The sequence below is a fragment of the Plectropomus leopardus genome, chromosome 13, assembly GCF_008729295.1.
Source record: "Plectropomus leopardus isolate mb chromosome 13, YSFRI_Pleo_2.0, whole genome shotgun sequence".
In the NCBI taxonomy this organism is placed as follows: domain Eukaryota; kingdom Metazoa; phylum Chordata; class Actinopteri; order Perciformes; family Serranidae; genus Plectropomus; species Plectropomus leopardus.
In genome coordinates, this window is record NC_056475.1 from 16613748 (window position 1) to 16629681 (window position 15934).

The 15934-nt window shown below is 38.3% G+C and overlaps 3 protein-coding genes across 12 annotated transcripts in view; all 3 read right to left on the reverse strand.

Annotated features, from left to right (window-relative positions):
* ehbp1l1b (EH domain binding protein 1-like 1b) overlaps positions 1-4569 on the reverse strand; it is a 34044-nt gene extending 29475 nt beyond the window's left edge. For 3 of the 10 annotated variants that reach the window (XM_042499930.1, XM_042499928.1, XM_042499927.1), the window contains exon 1: positions 4042-4565. In XM_042499930.1, coding sequence (XP_042355864.1) covers positions 4042-4145 — 104 coding nt within the window. In that variant the 5' untranslated portion in view covers positions 4146-4565. Of the gene's footprint in view, positions 1-4041 lie in introns of all 10 variants that reach the window. The other 7 variants (XM_042499933.1, XM_042499932.1, XM_042499929.1 and 4 more) reach the window with 5 other exon arrangements.
* Positions 4570-7611: 3042 nt separating this feature from the next.
* On the reverse strand, positions 7612-10980 carry fam89b (family with sequence similarity 89 member B). Its single transcript, XM_042499337.1, has 2 exons — positions 10475-10980; positions 7612-9396 (listed from the first exon to the last, which is right to left on the reverse strand). Exons 1-2 carry the CDS (start codon positions 10919-10921, stop codon positions 9133-9135), a joined length of 711 nt encoding a protein of 236 aa, XP_042355271.1. The 5' UTR covers positions 10922-10980; the 3' UTR covers positions 7612-9132.
* Positions 10981-12139: 1159 nt separating this feature from the next.
* On the reverse strand, positions 12140-15126 carry znrd2 (zinc ribbon domain containing 2). Its single transcript, XM_042498897.1, has 4 exons — positions 15091-15126; positions 14444-14595; positions 14253-14337; positions 12140-13608 (listed from the first exon to the last, which is right to left on the reverse strand). The coding sequence occupies exons 1-4, from the start codon at positions 15104-15106 to the stop codon at positions 13172-13174; spliced, it is 690 nt and encodes a 229-aa protein (XP_042354831.1). The 5' UTR covers positions 15107-15126; the 3' UTR covers positions 12140-13171.
* Between the last annotated feature and the right edge of the window lie 808 nt (positions 15127-15934).

Here is a 15934-nt window from a genome sequence, read left to right on the forward strand (position 1 = left end):
ATGAGACAACACAAGGTCTTATAGAAGATCTTGTGAGACACTGCTGGATAAGTATGCCTCGTAGTCAAAAACAAGGCACTCATTTGAGTGTGTTTGTGTGAGTGTTTACGCAGACGGCTGTGATGTGTGTACCGCATGTAGCTGTTTGTCTGTAATTAGGCTACAAGAATGTCTTTTTATACATGAATGTGTGTTTCCATTGTATGTTCTCAGTCTTCTGCGGCACAGGAAGTGAAACTGGAGTCACGTGACCCGACATGTGAATGTAAGGCGTGCCTCTTGACAGGAAGAAGGAACCCCCTTTACAAGAGAACAAACACAAATATTATACCAGCACATTATAATAAGCACTCTTCAAACCCCACAGCCAACTCTAAATGTATTATCTTTACAACAAAGTTATTTATATTATTAATAGCATTAGTTTATAGATGCTAAATATCATGTTTCAAGTGTCAGTGTGTCAGTGTTCAAGTATAGCAAAGAGGGCATGTGTGTGTACATGTGTTTATGTGGTATGTGTGTTAGGGGGTCAGGAGTGGAAACAGAAATAGCCTGACAGGCACAAAGCAGGGGTAACGAAGGAGAAAGAAAGGAGGGAGAAGAAAGAAACAGAAAAGAAAGTTAGATCCAAAACACAAAGACACAACCACATGTTCGGTATCTGTGAGCTCAGGAACAATGAATTTACACAAGCAAACATTATGGGTGTGATACAGTTAAGCAACATGTAATTATTACAACTGTGGCTGGTGTTTTGTCATTCCACAGACAATGGTTACATCCCAGAGCTGACTGGACCTAAATACAACCCCTATGAAAAGTTTAATCCAGCGTTACTCACTAAACCTTTCTCGTGTTTTGGTCACATAAAGCATTCCTCGTGTTACTGTAAAAATAGCCTGTTGCTAAGTCCTTAATTATTTCCGTGCCACCATACTGTCAACATCACTTAATCATTTTCTGACTGTTGTTATGCATAATATGCCAGTGTAATTTTAGCCTCTCTGTGTAACTGTTTCCTTTATCTGGTTGTGATGGAGAATATCTTGTTCTGGATATCGTGTAATCATACGTTTATAGTTTTCTGATTTTTTTTGGGCCTCTCTAGGGCAATGGAAACATTTTGGCAAGACAACACCGGTATATTATTATTACCCTTTTAAGTTGCATGGCAAACATTTTAGCAAAAAGTTGCCACAGTAACGTATTATTATTAATTTTCCCAGCTGGTCATTAATGTTGCCAGATGTTGATATTCCGGTAAGTTAAGGTTGTCAGTGTCAATTTGACGCAGAATACTGATGACAGATAGAGTTGATATTTTGTTGGTTTGAAGTTGTGTCATGTGGCAAATAAGATAAGGTCAGATAAGAATACATGGAATGATTCTTTACACGGATAAAACCTATTTGATAATACTAATAAAAGTAAGAAAAAATAAAATAAAGCCCACTGAGATAATATTAATACAAATAAAGCTAAAAATAGTGTATAAAATGCATGAAACTAAGGAAAATACAACACTTTACAGAGGTGCGGCAGTGCGTAAGTGTGAAGCAAAATAGAAAGGTAAGTCAGAGGTCACATTAAGTCAAATTTAATTGTAAGGTGTGGAGAACAAAACTCAATGTCTGCAAAATGTCATAATGTTAATGTCCACAATGTGAAATTGGAAATATGAAAAATACCACATTGGAATTTTAGGTGGTGTTCCCTCTGGATATTTTTAGATGTTGATTATGGCTTTAAATATTCAATAAATACATGAGGAATACCCCATTATAGTTGCAATGTTAGCAGTGGAGTAACAGTTACAAATCATCTCACAGAAAGTCAAAGCAAGCATGTAGCAAACCTGACAATCTTTGAGGAAGCAAAGAGTCTCAGATCATAGCACAAAATTAAAACAAACTCCAAACACACACACACACACACACACACACACACACACATATGTGACTATGAGAAATGTCGTCGCCCCCCCCGTGGCCAAGCTTTCCCACCTCTGTTTGATGTGTGTGATCTTTAAGTGTCAATAACCTCTGACCCTGAATACAGTTTAATCACATGAGAACTTTGTTTCAAAAGCGACACATGCCTAAAGTAATATGACTTTGGATCAGTCTTTCCTCACTTCCTCCTGTCGTCTCTTCTCCTTCACTCTGTGAGTCCTGACTTTTGCCTCCCTGTTTGAGCTGCACACTGAGGTTTATAAACTCTGATTTCATCATTTGTGGGAGTTGTCTCTCTTTCTATCACTCTGTCCCTTCCCTTCTCTGTGTCCAGACAACTGCTGCCGATCAAACTCTAAAACTTTGACAAGAGCCTTCAGTCTGTTTCTTATCATGCTGCTGTGAAGCTGCTTACACAATTATTCCAAACTTCAATGTAATCTTGAAAGATAAGAAAATGTGGGCAAAAGTCTAACAGATAAAACATCTTCATGATAACTCAAAGAATTCTGTAATTTATTTTTAAAGACTTTCAAGATTTTAAAGATGAAGAGGCCAAAGGAGGTGTCTATAATGGCAGATAAACACTGATATTACTCCAAGTTTGACACTGGAACTCTACATTTTACTAATATGATTTATCTTTTCCGTTCAGCGTTGTGGGAGTGTTATGTCAGAGCAGAATAATGCTCTGCGCTGCATCACCTGGCCACCTCCCAAATGTTTTGTACAACAGGAAATTGCACAAGAGGGGAAAGCCCTGCAGAGCTTGAGAGCTATAAAGTGATTTAACTGCATCTTTGAAATGAAATAACAGAGAGACAAGGGAGTGTGCTTTCAATTATAATGATAAATGATTAACTATTGAATGTGAAAACTAAATCTGGCACCAAATGTACCGCAGGCAGTTGGTCTGATGGCCTGCAATTGTGTACATTTTCAAATTAAATATGGATTGACAATGATAATAAAACACAATAGCAAGATACTAAAAAATACTATAGAAGCCAATTTCTGCCAGTGTAATCTAAAAAAAGAAGATCCTGTAAATCATTATAATGAGAAACTTTCTCAAATTATGATTTATTTATCCCAAAATGACTTATTTTTCTCAAAATAATGACTCAGTGTCTCAGACTAAGAACATACAGTTTCCTCAAAATTATGTGTTATCTAAAACTGATGAGAGGCTTTCTGTAAATGAATGAATGAAATTAATTTTTGGAAATAAGAAAATACTTAGTAACAAAAGACTTTCTGGAAATAATGACTCAATTATCCCAAAAAGCATCAAGATAATGAGAAAATCATACAGAATGACTCAGTATCCTCAAAATAATGACTCAGAATCTCAAAATAACAAGAAAAGTTCTCAAAATTAGGAGTTATTATTATGAGAAGCTTTTTTGAAATAGTGACTTAGTAAGTCAAAATAATGACAAACTCTCAAGATAATGACAATGAATCTCAAATATAATGACAAACTTTCTCAGTATTATGATGTAGTATCTCAAAATAACAAGAAACTTTCTGCAATTAATGACTCAATACCTCAAAATAATGACTCGGTCTCTCAAAACAATGACTTATTTACCTCAGCATAGTGACTAAGTCTCAAAACAATGAGAAACTTTTGCAAATGAATAATAACTCAATATCTCAAAAACAATGACTAAGCATTTCAAAATAATGACTTAGGCTATTTATCTCATCTAGAGGTCAACCATGTCGGTTTTTCAGGGCCGATATTGATACCAATTACTTAATGAGACCGATAACCGATATTTGGAACTGATACGTATTTACAGTAAAAATGTACACACAAGTGGTGTCGATAAGACCGGTCGGGTATCGAACCCACTGTCAGTCAGGAGCAGTTCATCACATGGACACATGAGGGACGCCCTCATCCATCTCAGTGTAGCGGAAATCCCATCAACATGAGTATGGTCACAATGAAGTCTTATTGTAGCTAACAACACAGTAAACAGGTTAGTGTGGTGGGTTATTTACACGTCAAACAGTGAAACGCGTCCGCGTGGGACATGACAGGACACTTTACAGGTCATTTTGTCTCCAAACTCACCATTTCTTTGTACACTCCAACACGAGTTCCTGGTAAGAGGCGACAAACTGAAACTTTGAAGCCTTTTTACCGACGCGCTGCAGTCTTTTCCATACCGAAGTCATAACTACCTCTGGTCGTAAAAATAAAACTTAAACAGGAAAAACACACACGCAGTCTTCTGCGCAACAATAATCCAACTTTGTCTTCCGTCTCAGCTCCTTAAAAGGTCTCCGTCCTCCTCTCGTGCTGTTGTTGCTGCTGCTGCGGCTGTTTCTGATGATGATCAACTTCGCACGAGCTGCGACTTGCGCTCATTGGCAATACGTTGAATCACGCTCAGAAATGTCGCCATGTACCGGTCAGACAGAGCTGGGAGTTCAACCAGAAGCAAAGAGGAACCGAGTCCGCCCCGCTAGCTGTCATTCAAACAGCCTGTAACCGCCTGACATGAACTGAGGCTAAAGTTTCAACCACACAACTGCAGCAGCTCTCATTGACAACTTGTCTCTCTCTTCCTGGCAGTGGTCCACGTGAAGACAAACCTTGTAATACACAGAAGGTCTGCTTGTCTCGAGTCCTCCTTCCTTTACAGAGAGACGGACAGAGAGCGAGAGAGAGAGACAGGATATGCAAAGAGAGACTGCAGGTGATGCAGCAGTATGCAAAGTCTTTTTATCTGACTGATTATGTGTGAAGGCACTGAAGCGACAGACAATCATACCTGCAGACTTTGATCCTGACTATCTGTGTCACTGCAGCTTATCTGACTATTTCACTTCATCAGCTCCTGCAGGCTTCGAGCTTTCATGCAAGCAAGTTCTGCACTGAAGTACACATTTTTAAGTACTTGTACTTTACTCGAGTATTTCCTTTTCATGCCGCTTTATACTTTGACAAAATTATATTTCAGGAGGAAGTATTATACTTTTTACTTCACTACACTATCTGAACGCGTTGGTTACTGTATTAAAATTAAGATTTTTTCATTAAAACATAAGAGTTTGTAAAATATGTTTGTTATTATTTAAATGACCAAACAGTTTAATCAAGCACAGCTGCAACAATCAGTTGGTTGACAGGAAATTAATTGCCAACTACTTTGATAGACATTGAAAGGTTTTTTTTTTTTGTTTGTTTTAAATAATTTTGAGATTTTAAAAAATGATTTTGTTATGTATGTTTCTTATAAAAAAAAACAATTTAGAGGAATAATTTTGTTTGTGGGGTTGTTTTTCACATTTTAATTACTTTAAGGGTTTATTGTTATTATTATTATTATTATTATTATTATTATTATTATTATTATTATTAGGGTTTATTGTTGTTATTGTTTTGCTTGTTTTTGTAAAAGATGTTTCTGCATTGGGTACTTTTTCGACACTTTAAGTATATTTTCCTGAACATACTTACCTAATTTTACTTAAGTAACATTTTCAACGCAGGGCTTGTAACAGAGTAATTTCTAAAAGGATCTGCTTACTTCATCCACCACTGCATGTAAGTCTCAGTACTTTAGCATGAAATACATAAAACATGTTGTTTTTTGTTAAACTGAGCTCATAGTTATAACTCAAGTCACTTCCTGAGTATCACTTGCGTCACACAGCAGCTTCCAGAAAAGTGTGTTTCATCCAGTTAACTACAGAGGAATAGTTTCCAGGGAAAGAGCCAGTCAGTGTGTGTGTGTGTTTGTGTGTGTGTGTGTGTGTTTTCAAGCTAGGTCAAGGCACAGGGATTTTCCTCAGTGAGAGCAGGAGTGTATTTTTAGTTGGGGGAACAGGGATGGATGGATGGACAGAGGCAGCTGGGGTGGAGGAGTGCGGGGCAGCAGCGGGGGGAACAACTCTCTCATGACTCAGTGTTGGTTTAATATTACACCGTGGGTCCAGTAATCAGATGTGCATTATTGCTCTCAGTACCTTCTGCCTGTATAGCTTCCTCATCACAACTAACTCCTTGTTAACAAAATGTACAACTACATATTTAGGGTTTGGGATTGGGATTATTGAGATTTAATTCACTGCATCGGATAACACATGGAACGTGTAGAGGAGCCACCTAATTGAATCACTTTAACCCCATTCAAGTTAACAGAGTGCTAAACCAAAAGCAGCTGGTGGAAGCATCTAGTGCATGTGCTCTATGGTTCTCAAAATGCAGAGACAATGCTGATCATTCTTGGATCATACGAGTCATTTTATACACAGCACTTGAACCATTTTGGCTTCATGTGCCATTGAGCAACTCTCATAGTTATGAACAGGGTCCCACCTGCAATGCTGGTGTCTTTACACATCCATAGTCCACAGCAGTACATTGCTTGGCTTCCATGGTGGTACAACTGCCGTTTCTCCAAATTTGGGGCACGCTGACCGTCATCTACTGTAGTTAATACACTAACTATGGATAAATACCTCATACAACCCCACTTCAAAAAATCACAACTATTCCTTTAAAGTGTTAACATATTAAGTTAACCTTACTGTCCTTCCCAGCTCTCCCTGCTCACATCCACCGCACTGAACTCCAGTCTGAACTATGAGATGTGACAATAACAGCAATGGCCAATAGATGGACAACAAAAAGAGAGGTAAAGAAAGAAAGGGACAAAACTGAAGAGAGACAGGTGAGAGGACATGTGTTGTGATAAAGAGACAGACGCACACAGTTAGTCAGTCACCCAGACTGTTAGAGAGACAGACGGGCTGATAGATTCTAACAATAACCACAACATATGTTGATTATAAATAGAGAACAGCATGAGACTGTCTACTCAAACGTCACTCCCCTTCATTCCTGCTCTCCCCACAGCAAATGCTTTTCCCCACCCTGCTGCTTTCTGCTGCATGACCTCAGAGGAAGCAGGCCTGCAGGAGTGAAGGACCTCTCTTCCCTTTGACTGGAGAAAGTGTGTCCCCTGTTGGTCATATTTTGCAACATCATCCTCCCGATTACCTTTTGAATTAAAACTCAAATACAGTATGTTACATGACTGTGACGTAGACTGTAGTTTCCTGTTAACACTTTGAAACCTGGATTGGAATCACTTCTCTTGTGCTGCATTCAGATGCATTTTACAAGTATTGACACCTGTGAGCCCTGAGCAAGTTGGTTTCATTTCTTTCAAAAATATGAGAAACACCCCAATGATGAACATGGCAAGGTAAATTCTGCAAATTGCAATAAATAATTAGATTTAGAAAACTTAAAAAATAAAAAATCATCTAAGCTTAGAACAATTTTTGGAGAACAATATTTATAATTATCATAATTATATTAACTTTTTCCAACATAATTACTTAAAATTTTAAGCAATTTTTTTCCTGTTGGTCATTCCCTTAGAAAAAAACCCCAAAAGCAAATATTTTGTAAAATCTCCTTTCTTTTGTTTGCTTTGTTATGGTAGGGTGTTGTTTTGTTGTTGTTGCTATTTTTCAGGTAATTTTCTCATACTTTTTACTCATTTCGTGTTCATTTCTGTGGCCTTTTCTTCTTAAGCTGTTCATTGCCTTCTTCCCATGTTTTTTAAGCAAACAAACCACTTTGCTCAGGTTTCAAAGAGCTAAAATGAAGATACAAAAAGAGTTCTTGTAATCTAGAAAACTTTAATACAGTTTTGATAAATGACTTAATCCAAGACAGTGTAACCATTTCAACCACTCTACCTCTTAACACACTGACTTCATATGCTTTGTATCGTTTTTGATGCCGTGAGAGGCTGGAAGCTTTTCTCTTGGATCTTTTAAGGTGTGGGTGCAAGAAATGAAGACAGTCAAATGTTTTCCAACTTAAACTCAGTGTATTCAGTCTTCTGTAAAAGGTCAACTTATTTCTTGCAGACAGGAGTTTAAAACAAAAGCAGTTATGTAAATCAAAATTATAGTTCACTATCTTCTGTGTAACTTAACTTTAAAAAGTGATCTTCTCTGCTTGTCTTAATCACTGTCTCTCCTCCACATGCACTGATCTCCCTCAGCTCCCTCACTGGGGCCGATTTGTTTCAGTTGGGCAGCAATCAGTGTCCTGACTGCCCTGCTTGCTTACGGTGGGTCTTGTAGTCTTTTACTGTAGTCCGTGCTGCAACCACCAGGAGGGAATGTATCTCCCTTCAATGATTATACCTCAAATGACATCACAACTTCTAATGTTTGGGCTAAAAAAATATTTTGAAGTTGGAAAATCCACTGTGACATACAGATGATACTGAAAAAATATGATCTAAATGGAATCCCATCAAAATCAAATTTTAGTTTGTTGGCTTCACAGAAAGGGATTACTTCCTATAGTCTGCATTTATTAGAAAGAGTTTCTAGACTGGTCGACTGTATTCAACCAGGAGAGTTGCCTCGCTGTTAACCTGGCTGAGAAAGCAGTAGCACATAGAACTTAAAACACGGCGGTTACAAAAATGTAACAGGCTTTAACAAAATTTAAAGGCAGCCAAGACACAGAGGCAACTGTGCATACATGTATTGTAGCTTGTGATTCGACAGGAAATATTGAGGATATTTATAAATGCCTGGTTTTGAAAATAATTCCTCCTCAGATCCGGGTCAGAAAAAAATGTGTATATTGTGACAAATGTTTATAAAATGCAGTTTACTGATTGACAGCACTTCTGTTCTTCATTTAAGACACTAAATTGTGGAAAAATCTGTGCAATGTAAGATTATGCTGCTGGATTTACGGAACAGAGAGTCTATAAAGTCTGGAATAATCCGGAAACCGGACACATCAACATCAGGTGTATCAAAAAATCTGCACACAGCTCATAGTCAATGACAAGCAAGCAGCATGTACTAGTATGAAGATTAAGCAATATGGCAAATTTCTCTCTTTTTTGGCCTTATTTCTGCTGAGATACACAACTGACAGAAAATAAAGCATCCAGGTAGAGCATAATTAGAGCACCCTGTATTGCAGAGATATTGATTTGCTCTCATTTGATTGGCTCGTGGACAGAAAAAAAATCTGGACAAGAGATCAATGACATAAAAACTAGTGTAATTAAGGCTTAAAGGTACAGTGAATGATATAAACTTAGTGTTAAGTTAAGATGTGTTTACTGTGTATACTGCATGGTGTGTGTGTGTGTGTGCAGTATCTTCATCAGGGAATATGAAAGGAGTCTTTGATCCACTGGTCCCTGGAGTTGCAGCTGGGTGGAGGCAGAGACAAGGATGAAGATGATGGAAGCTGTGACAGAACTGCTGTCTCCTCTTCATCTTCATCCTCCTCGTCCTCCTCAGAGGATCCATTATCAGCACTGAGCGAGGCCTCGGACAGCAGCGAGGAGCCCTTGTACTCCTGGATGGCCTCGTGGAGAGACCACAGCTGGCACAGCAGAGACATGTCGAGCTGACGCAGACCCACCTGATGCACAAAAATACAAAACATCTGTTCATGGTTACCAAAGATTATACAGTACAGCTTTTTTCATTTGCTTTAAACACATTTATCCATTTAGAGGCTACGTTTTCATAACAGTTCACACACAGACCCTAACTGATTACAATTTTGTGATATCCTGTTGAAATACTGTAAAAAGAAATCTAAGAAAGTTTTCTTTGTTCATTTTATTCCCATTTATGACCATCATCTACAGTTAACATATAGACTATGTAAGACCTACAGTAAGCATGTAGACTAACCATATTCAGATATCTCATAATGGTCCGGCCTTTGTACTGAATTTGTTATGCACAAAAGAACTAAAAAAGTCACCCAAATTCAGAAATACTCTACTTCAATTTTGTCCTCAATTAAATTTTTTTCACGTAATTTTTTTTTTCAGTTGACTGCATCAGCCATATAGGTTTTGACTTGGTCTTGTATACTGAATTTTCAATTCAAAATAATCAGAAATGTTGAAGAATGATCGTATCCTCTGCTCACTTGCTTTTTTTCCTTTTTGATCTACGCTTGCAAATAGCAACTCAGAGGCGCTTCTTTCATAAATTATAAGGACTGATTGAAGAATTGTGCAAAGGAGTTTTACACAGGTGCTTCATAATTATTCAGGTAATCTCTATGAACTGTTATTAGATGTTTTCCCTTTGTTTGACAGCTAATCCAACAGAGCTCTGGGTCTTTCGATGAGATCAGTGCGAGCTATTTGATAAAAAAAAGATGTGAAAAATGTGGGAAACCACTGAAAAAGTGTCAATACTTTTGTGAGACGGGACTTTTGCTGTGCTATCAAGTGGGTCCCAGTTTCATTGTGCATTCAAGCGAGAGAAAAACTGAGGCAATTCAGTGTGAAAGTTCACTTTTCACCTAAAAAGTAGTTTGACAGCTGAGCAATCCATTGACCAAAACGTTTATGTCTTTTATGGACCTTAAGATTATTTTGTCAAGCAGAAAAATGGCAATCAGCTTTCACAGCTTTTCCTGCACATTGAGTTTTCAGATATACAGTAGACAAAGGCAGGATGTTCGCAGACCACCTCACCATCTCTTTCCGCAGCAGAGCCAGAGCAGCGTCCAGCCCTGCAGGTTTGCCGTGACTGCGCGGCGCGTCCCCGCCGCCCCGGCTGATGTCGGCCTGGATGCGCGCTCTCTTGCTGTGCACCTTCTCGATGTCCCGCCACGAGCCGCCGCTGGAGTTCAGGATGCCGCTCAGGCCTCTGGGAAGCGGCGGTAGTCCGTCCACCGAGGAGACACCGCCCACCGGACTGTCCGCCGCGCTGCACCGACTCCCGTTCATCGCGACGCTGCACAGCTGACTCAGCAGGAGACGCAACAACGAGGAAAGACCACGTTGAAATGCTGCCTCACCATCACCCAGAGGTGCTGTTTTGCTGCCTCCCCGCAGCAGCAGTGCCCCGAGTCTTTGAAACAGGCTTTTAAGAGGCAACAGAGACTCAGTGCATCCTTTTTTTTCTAAGTGTGAGTTCATGTGAATTCCCAGTTAATGCCAGTCTTCCTGGCTTTGTTTTGTTTCCTCTCCTTTGTGTGGGTGAGTTCACCGATAGACAGCCTCCGGCTCCGCCCGGCTGTGACCGCGCCCCGCCCCGCCAGAGACTGTTGTGACAGACAAATCACGCAGGCTGTCTCACACTGACATGCTTCTCAAAGCCACGATTGGCTAGACTGGCAAAATAATTTAAAAAAAAAAAAAAACGATAAATAAGTAAACACGTCTGCAGCCTTTTAGCCTGATTTAATTCCTAGTGCGACTGTGGCAACTTGTGTTTGAACAAATATGCATAAGTATGCTGCAGATGTAACTGTGATTCAGTATGAATATTTTAAACAGATTTAAATTTGCATGCTGTTTCATTAATCCCTTGAAACCTGAGCAAATTGGCTTAATTTCTTCCAAAAACATTGGAGGGTGACAAGAAACTTAGCCAGAAATAGCCCATAAATTAGGAATAATTGAGTATAAAGTTACAAGAAAATTACTAGGTGAAAATATACAAAAAAATAAGTTAAAAAAAACAAACATTAAAATTTTTTTTCTGTAACATAAATTTAAATTTCAAAATATAAGCATTATAAATGTAGTTCTCTGGACATTTTTCAGCAAAAAATAGTAAAAGGTGACAAGGAATTGATCTTAAAGTTAGTGCAGTTTGCAGGACATTTCTTGCTAGGTTTCTCATTATGTTTTTGTACTGCATTTTTGAAAGAATATAGTCAGGTTGTAGACTTTAAAACCGTTGTGGAAGGCATTTGGATGCAGCACAAGAGAACTGATGTCTATCCAGGTTTAAGAGGGTTAACTTTTTTTTAAACCTGGGGCATCCGTTTTCAGATTGATTTTTGTTTTCTTTGACAGCTTTTATAGCTAAGACAGAAATGAGCAACTTGGCAAGAGATGTTCCAAAAGTTGCAAGAAATTAGGAAAAGGTGACCAAAAAAGGACCTAAAAATTAGTTTTCAAAATCAGACAGGGAAATAATTATAAGATAATGATGAAAAAAGACAGGGAAAATGTCCAGAAAATTATTCTGAAGTATTTATTTTTTATTTTTATCTTTTTTTTAAAAAAAAACTCCTCTCTTCTTGCAATTTGCTCAGGGTTCAGAGGGTTAAAGCATTTTCCAATAAATCTCTTAAGAACTGTGTCTTGAGTTTGGCGCTCTCTTGTGGAAAGAAACAAACTGCAGAACTCCTGAACAGGCAAAGCTTTATTCAGGTGAATAATCATAAAACTCTAACTGCCTCGAACAACACTGAAGCTGGCTTTTATCTAATATGAAGTGCTGTCTATTGATGTACAGTGCACAGCTTTATTTGCTCTTGATGGTTTTAATGAATAAAGAATTATGAGTTCGACTCCTGAATGCCGCCCACGCTGAATCATATTACCATCATCATCACCATCATGTATCAAATATATTTACAATAAAACCTCAGGACTGCTGACACACAATCGCAATCTTTGCATCATCACAGAGTCAAAGACAAGATAAATTCATCTGAATGTCAGACTGAACTGTAAATACAGAAGTGCACCTCTAATTTGAGGACTGGCCATTTACAATTTGGCGTTTACTATGAGACTACATTTTAATTGATGACTTACAGATTAGTATTACATTGTATGTCAGCACAGACAATCTTGCTTGTGCAGACACAATTATATAGGCATTTGTGCACTGGAAATTTAGCTTTTTTTTTTTTCAATTTGCAAACCAACACTTTTTTATGGAACAACCAATCGGGGAAAAAAAAGGATGGTGTCATTTGTCCAGATCTTAATTTTTTATCCATTTTAAATTAATTAAAGCCAATCAAATATGGAAAAACATTATCAATATTTGATTAAGTCATATTTTAATATTTTTTAATTTGCAGATGTTTTAAATTAACACCTGTGATGGATGTGCATTTAGAAATGTTCAGTTCTGATCATTATATAATAGCTTCCAAATTGACAAAAACTATCAAATGTTCAAACATTTGTACTTAAACATCTTATGAAAGCATGTAACATATTTCTGCCAGCAATATCAATGTGTTACTCCAAGAGCAACATGTTAACTTGACATTTTAATCCTATTTCAAGTACATTTCCTGACCATTTGTGAATTCAGCTCTATGCAAAGATTCAGTCAAAGACCAGAGTCAGTATTCCAGGACAGAGGCAAGTATAAACAGCGTTCCTGGAATTCCAGGGTTTCAAACTTTTCCGTGTTGGTCACTGGCTGAGGTCCTTGAGGCTGCGCAGTGAGTTGGCACAGCTGGTGATGAGGCTGCAGAGCTGGATACTTGATTCAAGGGAGGCTGAGCTCTGTAGCTGGTTAGTGGCCCAGCGAAGTTTGGTTAGAACAGCTTCCTCGGCTTCAAGCAGCACAGGTTGGAGGGCAGCGCTCTGTGGACTAATTGTGGGGCGAGTAGGTACCAAGACTGGGGTGGGAGTAGTAGTTGAAGGAGAAGGGACAGCTGGCGGAGGCAGGAGAGCTCTTCCCCCTGCAGCTGCCCCCTCACAGTGCTCCGGTCTGGGCTGAGGAACTGACACATTTGTCTGACTGCCGCTGGGGCCTGCATTGAGTTCAGGGGCCTGGGACGGTGCAGGGGACTGGGCTGCAAGCTGTCTCTCCCTCACTTGCGACAACGCTGCCTGCGCATTCAGAGCTGGATGGAGTGGAGGAAAAAGAGACATAGGAACAAGCACATAAAATAATTTACAAAAGGCTTAAGGCAAAAAGAATAGAGCTACAGCGCCTTGAAAAAGTATTCATCCCCTTTGGCATTTTTCCCCATTTTGTTGCCTTACAGCCAGTATGGAAATGGATTTTATTTGGGTTTTTTTTGTAATCAAACAAAATCCAGAGACTGTATCAAATGAACTTTACCACTTCTTCACCTCAGGCTGCAGACTCTCCCTCTGTGTTGCTGTCTGCATATTGACAACTGCTTGTACCAAAGAGTGGTGTGAGAATCAAGAGCACTCACTCAACAGCAAAATCTGGGGACCAAAACGTCCCAAGATGTACACTGTAGAGCACACTGATGAGCAAAAAAAAAAAAAAAAGACTGCTCAATTTAAAGAATCTCAGTCAACTAAAGGGTATCTGACTGACTATTCGAATCTTCTCGTCATTCAGTAGATATAAACCGTTTATTCTAAGGTAACAAAAACATGGTGATTCTTGTTTTCAGCTTATTATGCGCTAAAGAAACCATACTTTTATATATATTTATATTACAGTCCGTTTTTGCCAAAACAGCTCCCTAAATCCTACACACGGGACCTTTGAATGTAAGCGTGTGCATACCGGGGTTGTCCTTGTCAACATCAGAGTCCAGCTCCTGACATGAGACACAGTAGTTTTTGTGTTGTTTGTCCTGGAGAAGAATTGTCTGGAGACGCAAAACAAATATTTCAACACACTGGTTACACCACTCCACCTTTCCTATAATATTCAGGTGCTACCACAACCGCAGCAAAGAAACCCACTTCACTCACCCCGCACACATCACAGGACTCTCCCAGCATCTTGTATCCTTTAAGCAGGTAGTCTCCCATCAGCTTGCTGATTTTGTCTTGTCTCTCCCTTCGAGCTTGGATCACCTTCATCTCTGCCTCTGTCGGAGGCTCCCACTCAAAGTCCTCGTCACCTGGGGTTAATAACAGAGTGCTGGTTTAATTCAACTGTATTCCACCTACAAAAACACTCTACTGCACTAGAATAATCACAAATTCCAGTTTTTGCTGTGATAAAACATATAAACAATCCTTAGCATTGCTGAAACGTGTGTGTATTTGTGGTTCGTCTTTGTAATTACCTTTCCTACTTTATTTATTGATCTTTGCGTAACTATTGCACTTAATAAAACATTCGTGAACCACTTTTTTTGTCGTGGTGTTGTTTTAAATAGTGATTAACCGCATTGCTCTGCCAAGGAAATGATGATAAGCTAGCTAACAAACACACCGGGCTAACGTCAGCTAACGGTTATCTGCACGGTGGGAACGATACATCCCTGTAAAAATAAAATTACACACGAGAATCAATGACTACATACAGGGAAAAAAACAGTTCATTAGCTACAGCACAGGTGTATGGGACAAATGTCAGATTAGTTTGTTTGTAAACTCAGAAGTTCACATACCTCCATTGAGAGCCATGTTGCTACCGAGCGCTACACGTTGTGCGCGATGACGTCAGCGCCGTCAAGCGTCGTCTTCATCCTCTTTGAGGTTTTACGGCAGTTAGGCCGCTTTACTGCCTGCTGTTGTATTCTTCAATGTTCTTTTTCATAAATCATTTAAATGAATGAATGCAGAATTAATATGAGCAATAAATCCGTAACTTATTATATATATGTCAAGAATTAACTCATTATTGTGAAATAAGATTTGTAATAAAATGCTAAAAGAGTTAAATTTCCTTTACAAAAGTTTGCATTTATTTCTGAGTAACAATAATAGCAAAATAATTTGATTATAGAAATGATTCATAGCAATTGACGGATAAGAATTAGTAGTTTAATATAGTTGTATTAGTGCTGCACTTTTTAATGTGTAAAGATTTTTTGATAAATTGAATTAGTATTACTATTATTTCAGTGTTTAGTGTTTATATTCTTTGCATTGTATTTACTCTTATTGGTGTGGGTTGTTATTTTTATGTTTGTTCTTTTAATTGTTTCTTTCTCTATTTCTCATTATCATATGACTTCCTTAATATGCTTTGCCTTAGATCTATTTCTACTTTAAATTTTATCTGGTTTTATTTTGCATTATTTTTTGGGCTCATATTGCCTCTCCCTTTCTGCATGTCAAAGCACTTTATAAACTCTGTTTTAAAGGTGCTGCTATTATAAATAAAGTTATTATTATTATTATTATTATTATTATTATTATATTTTAGATCTTCAGGATTTTATAATGAGTCATGATTTGTGTGTTTTAGCAGCAGAAATCACAGTCACTTTATTCAAAAAATCTCGTAAG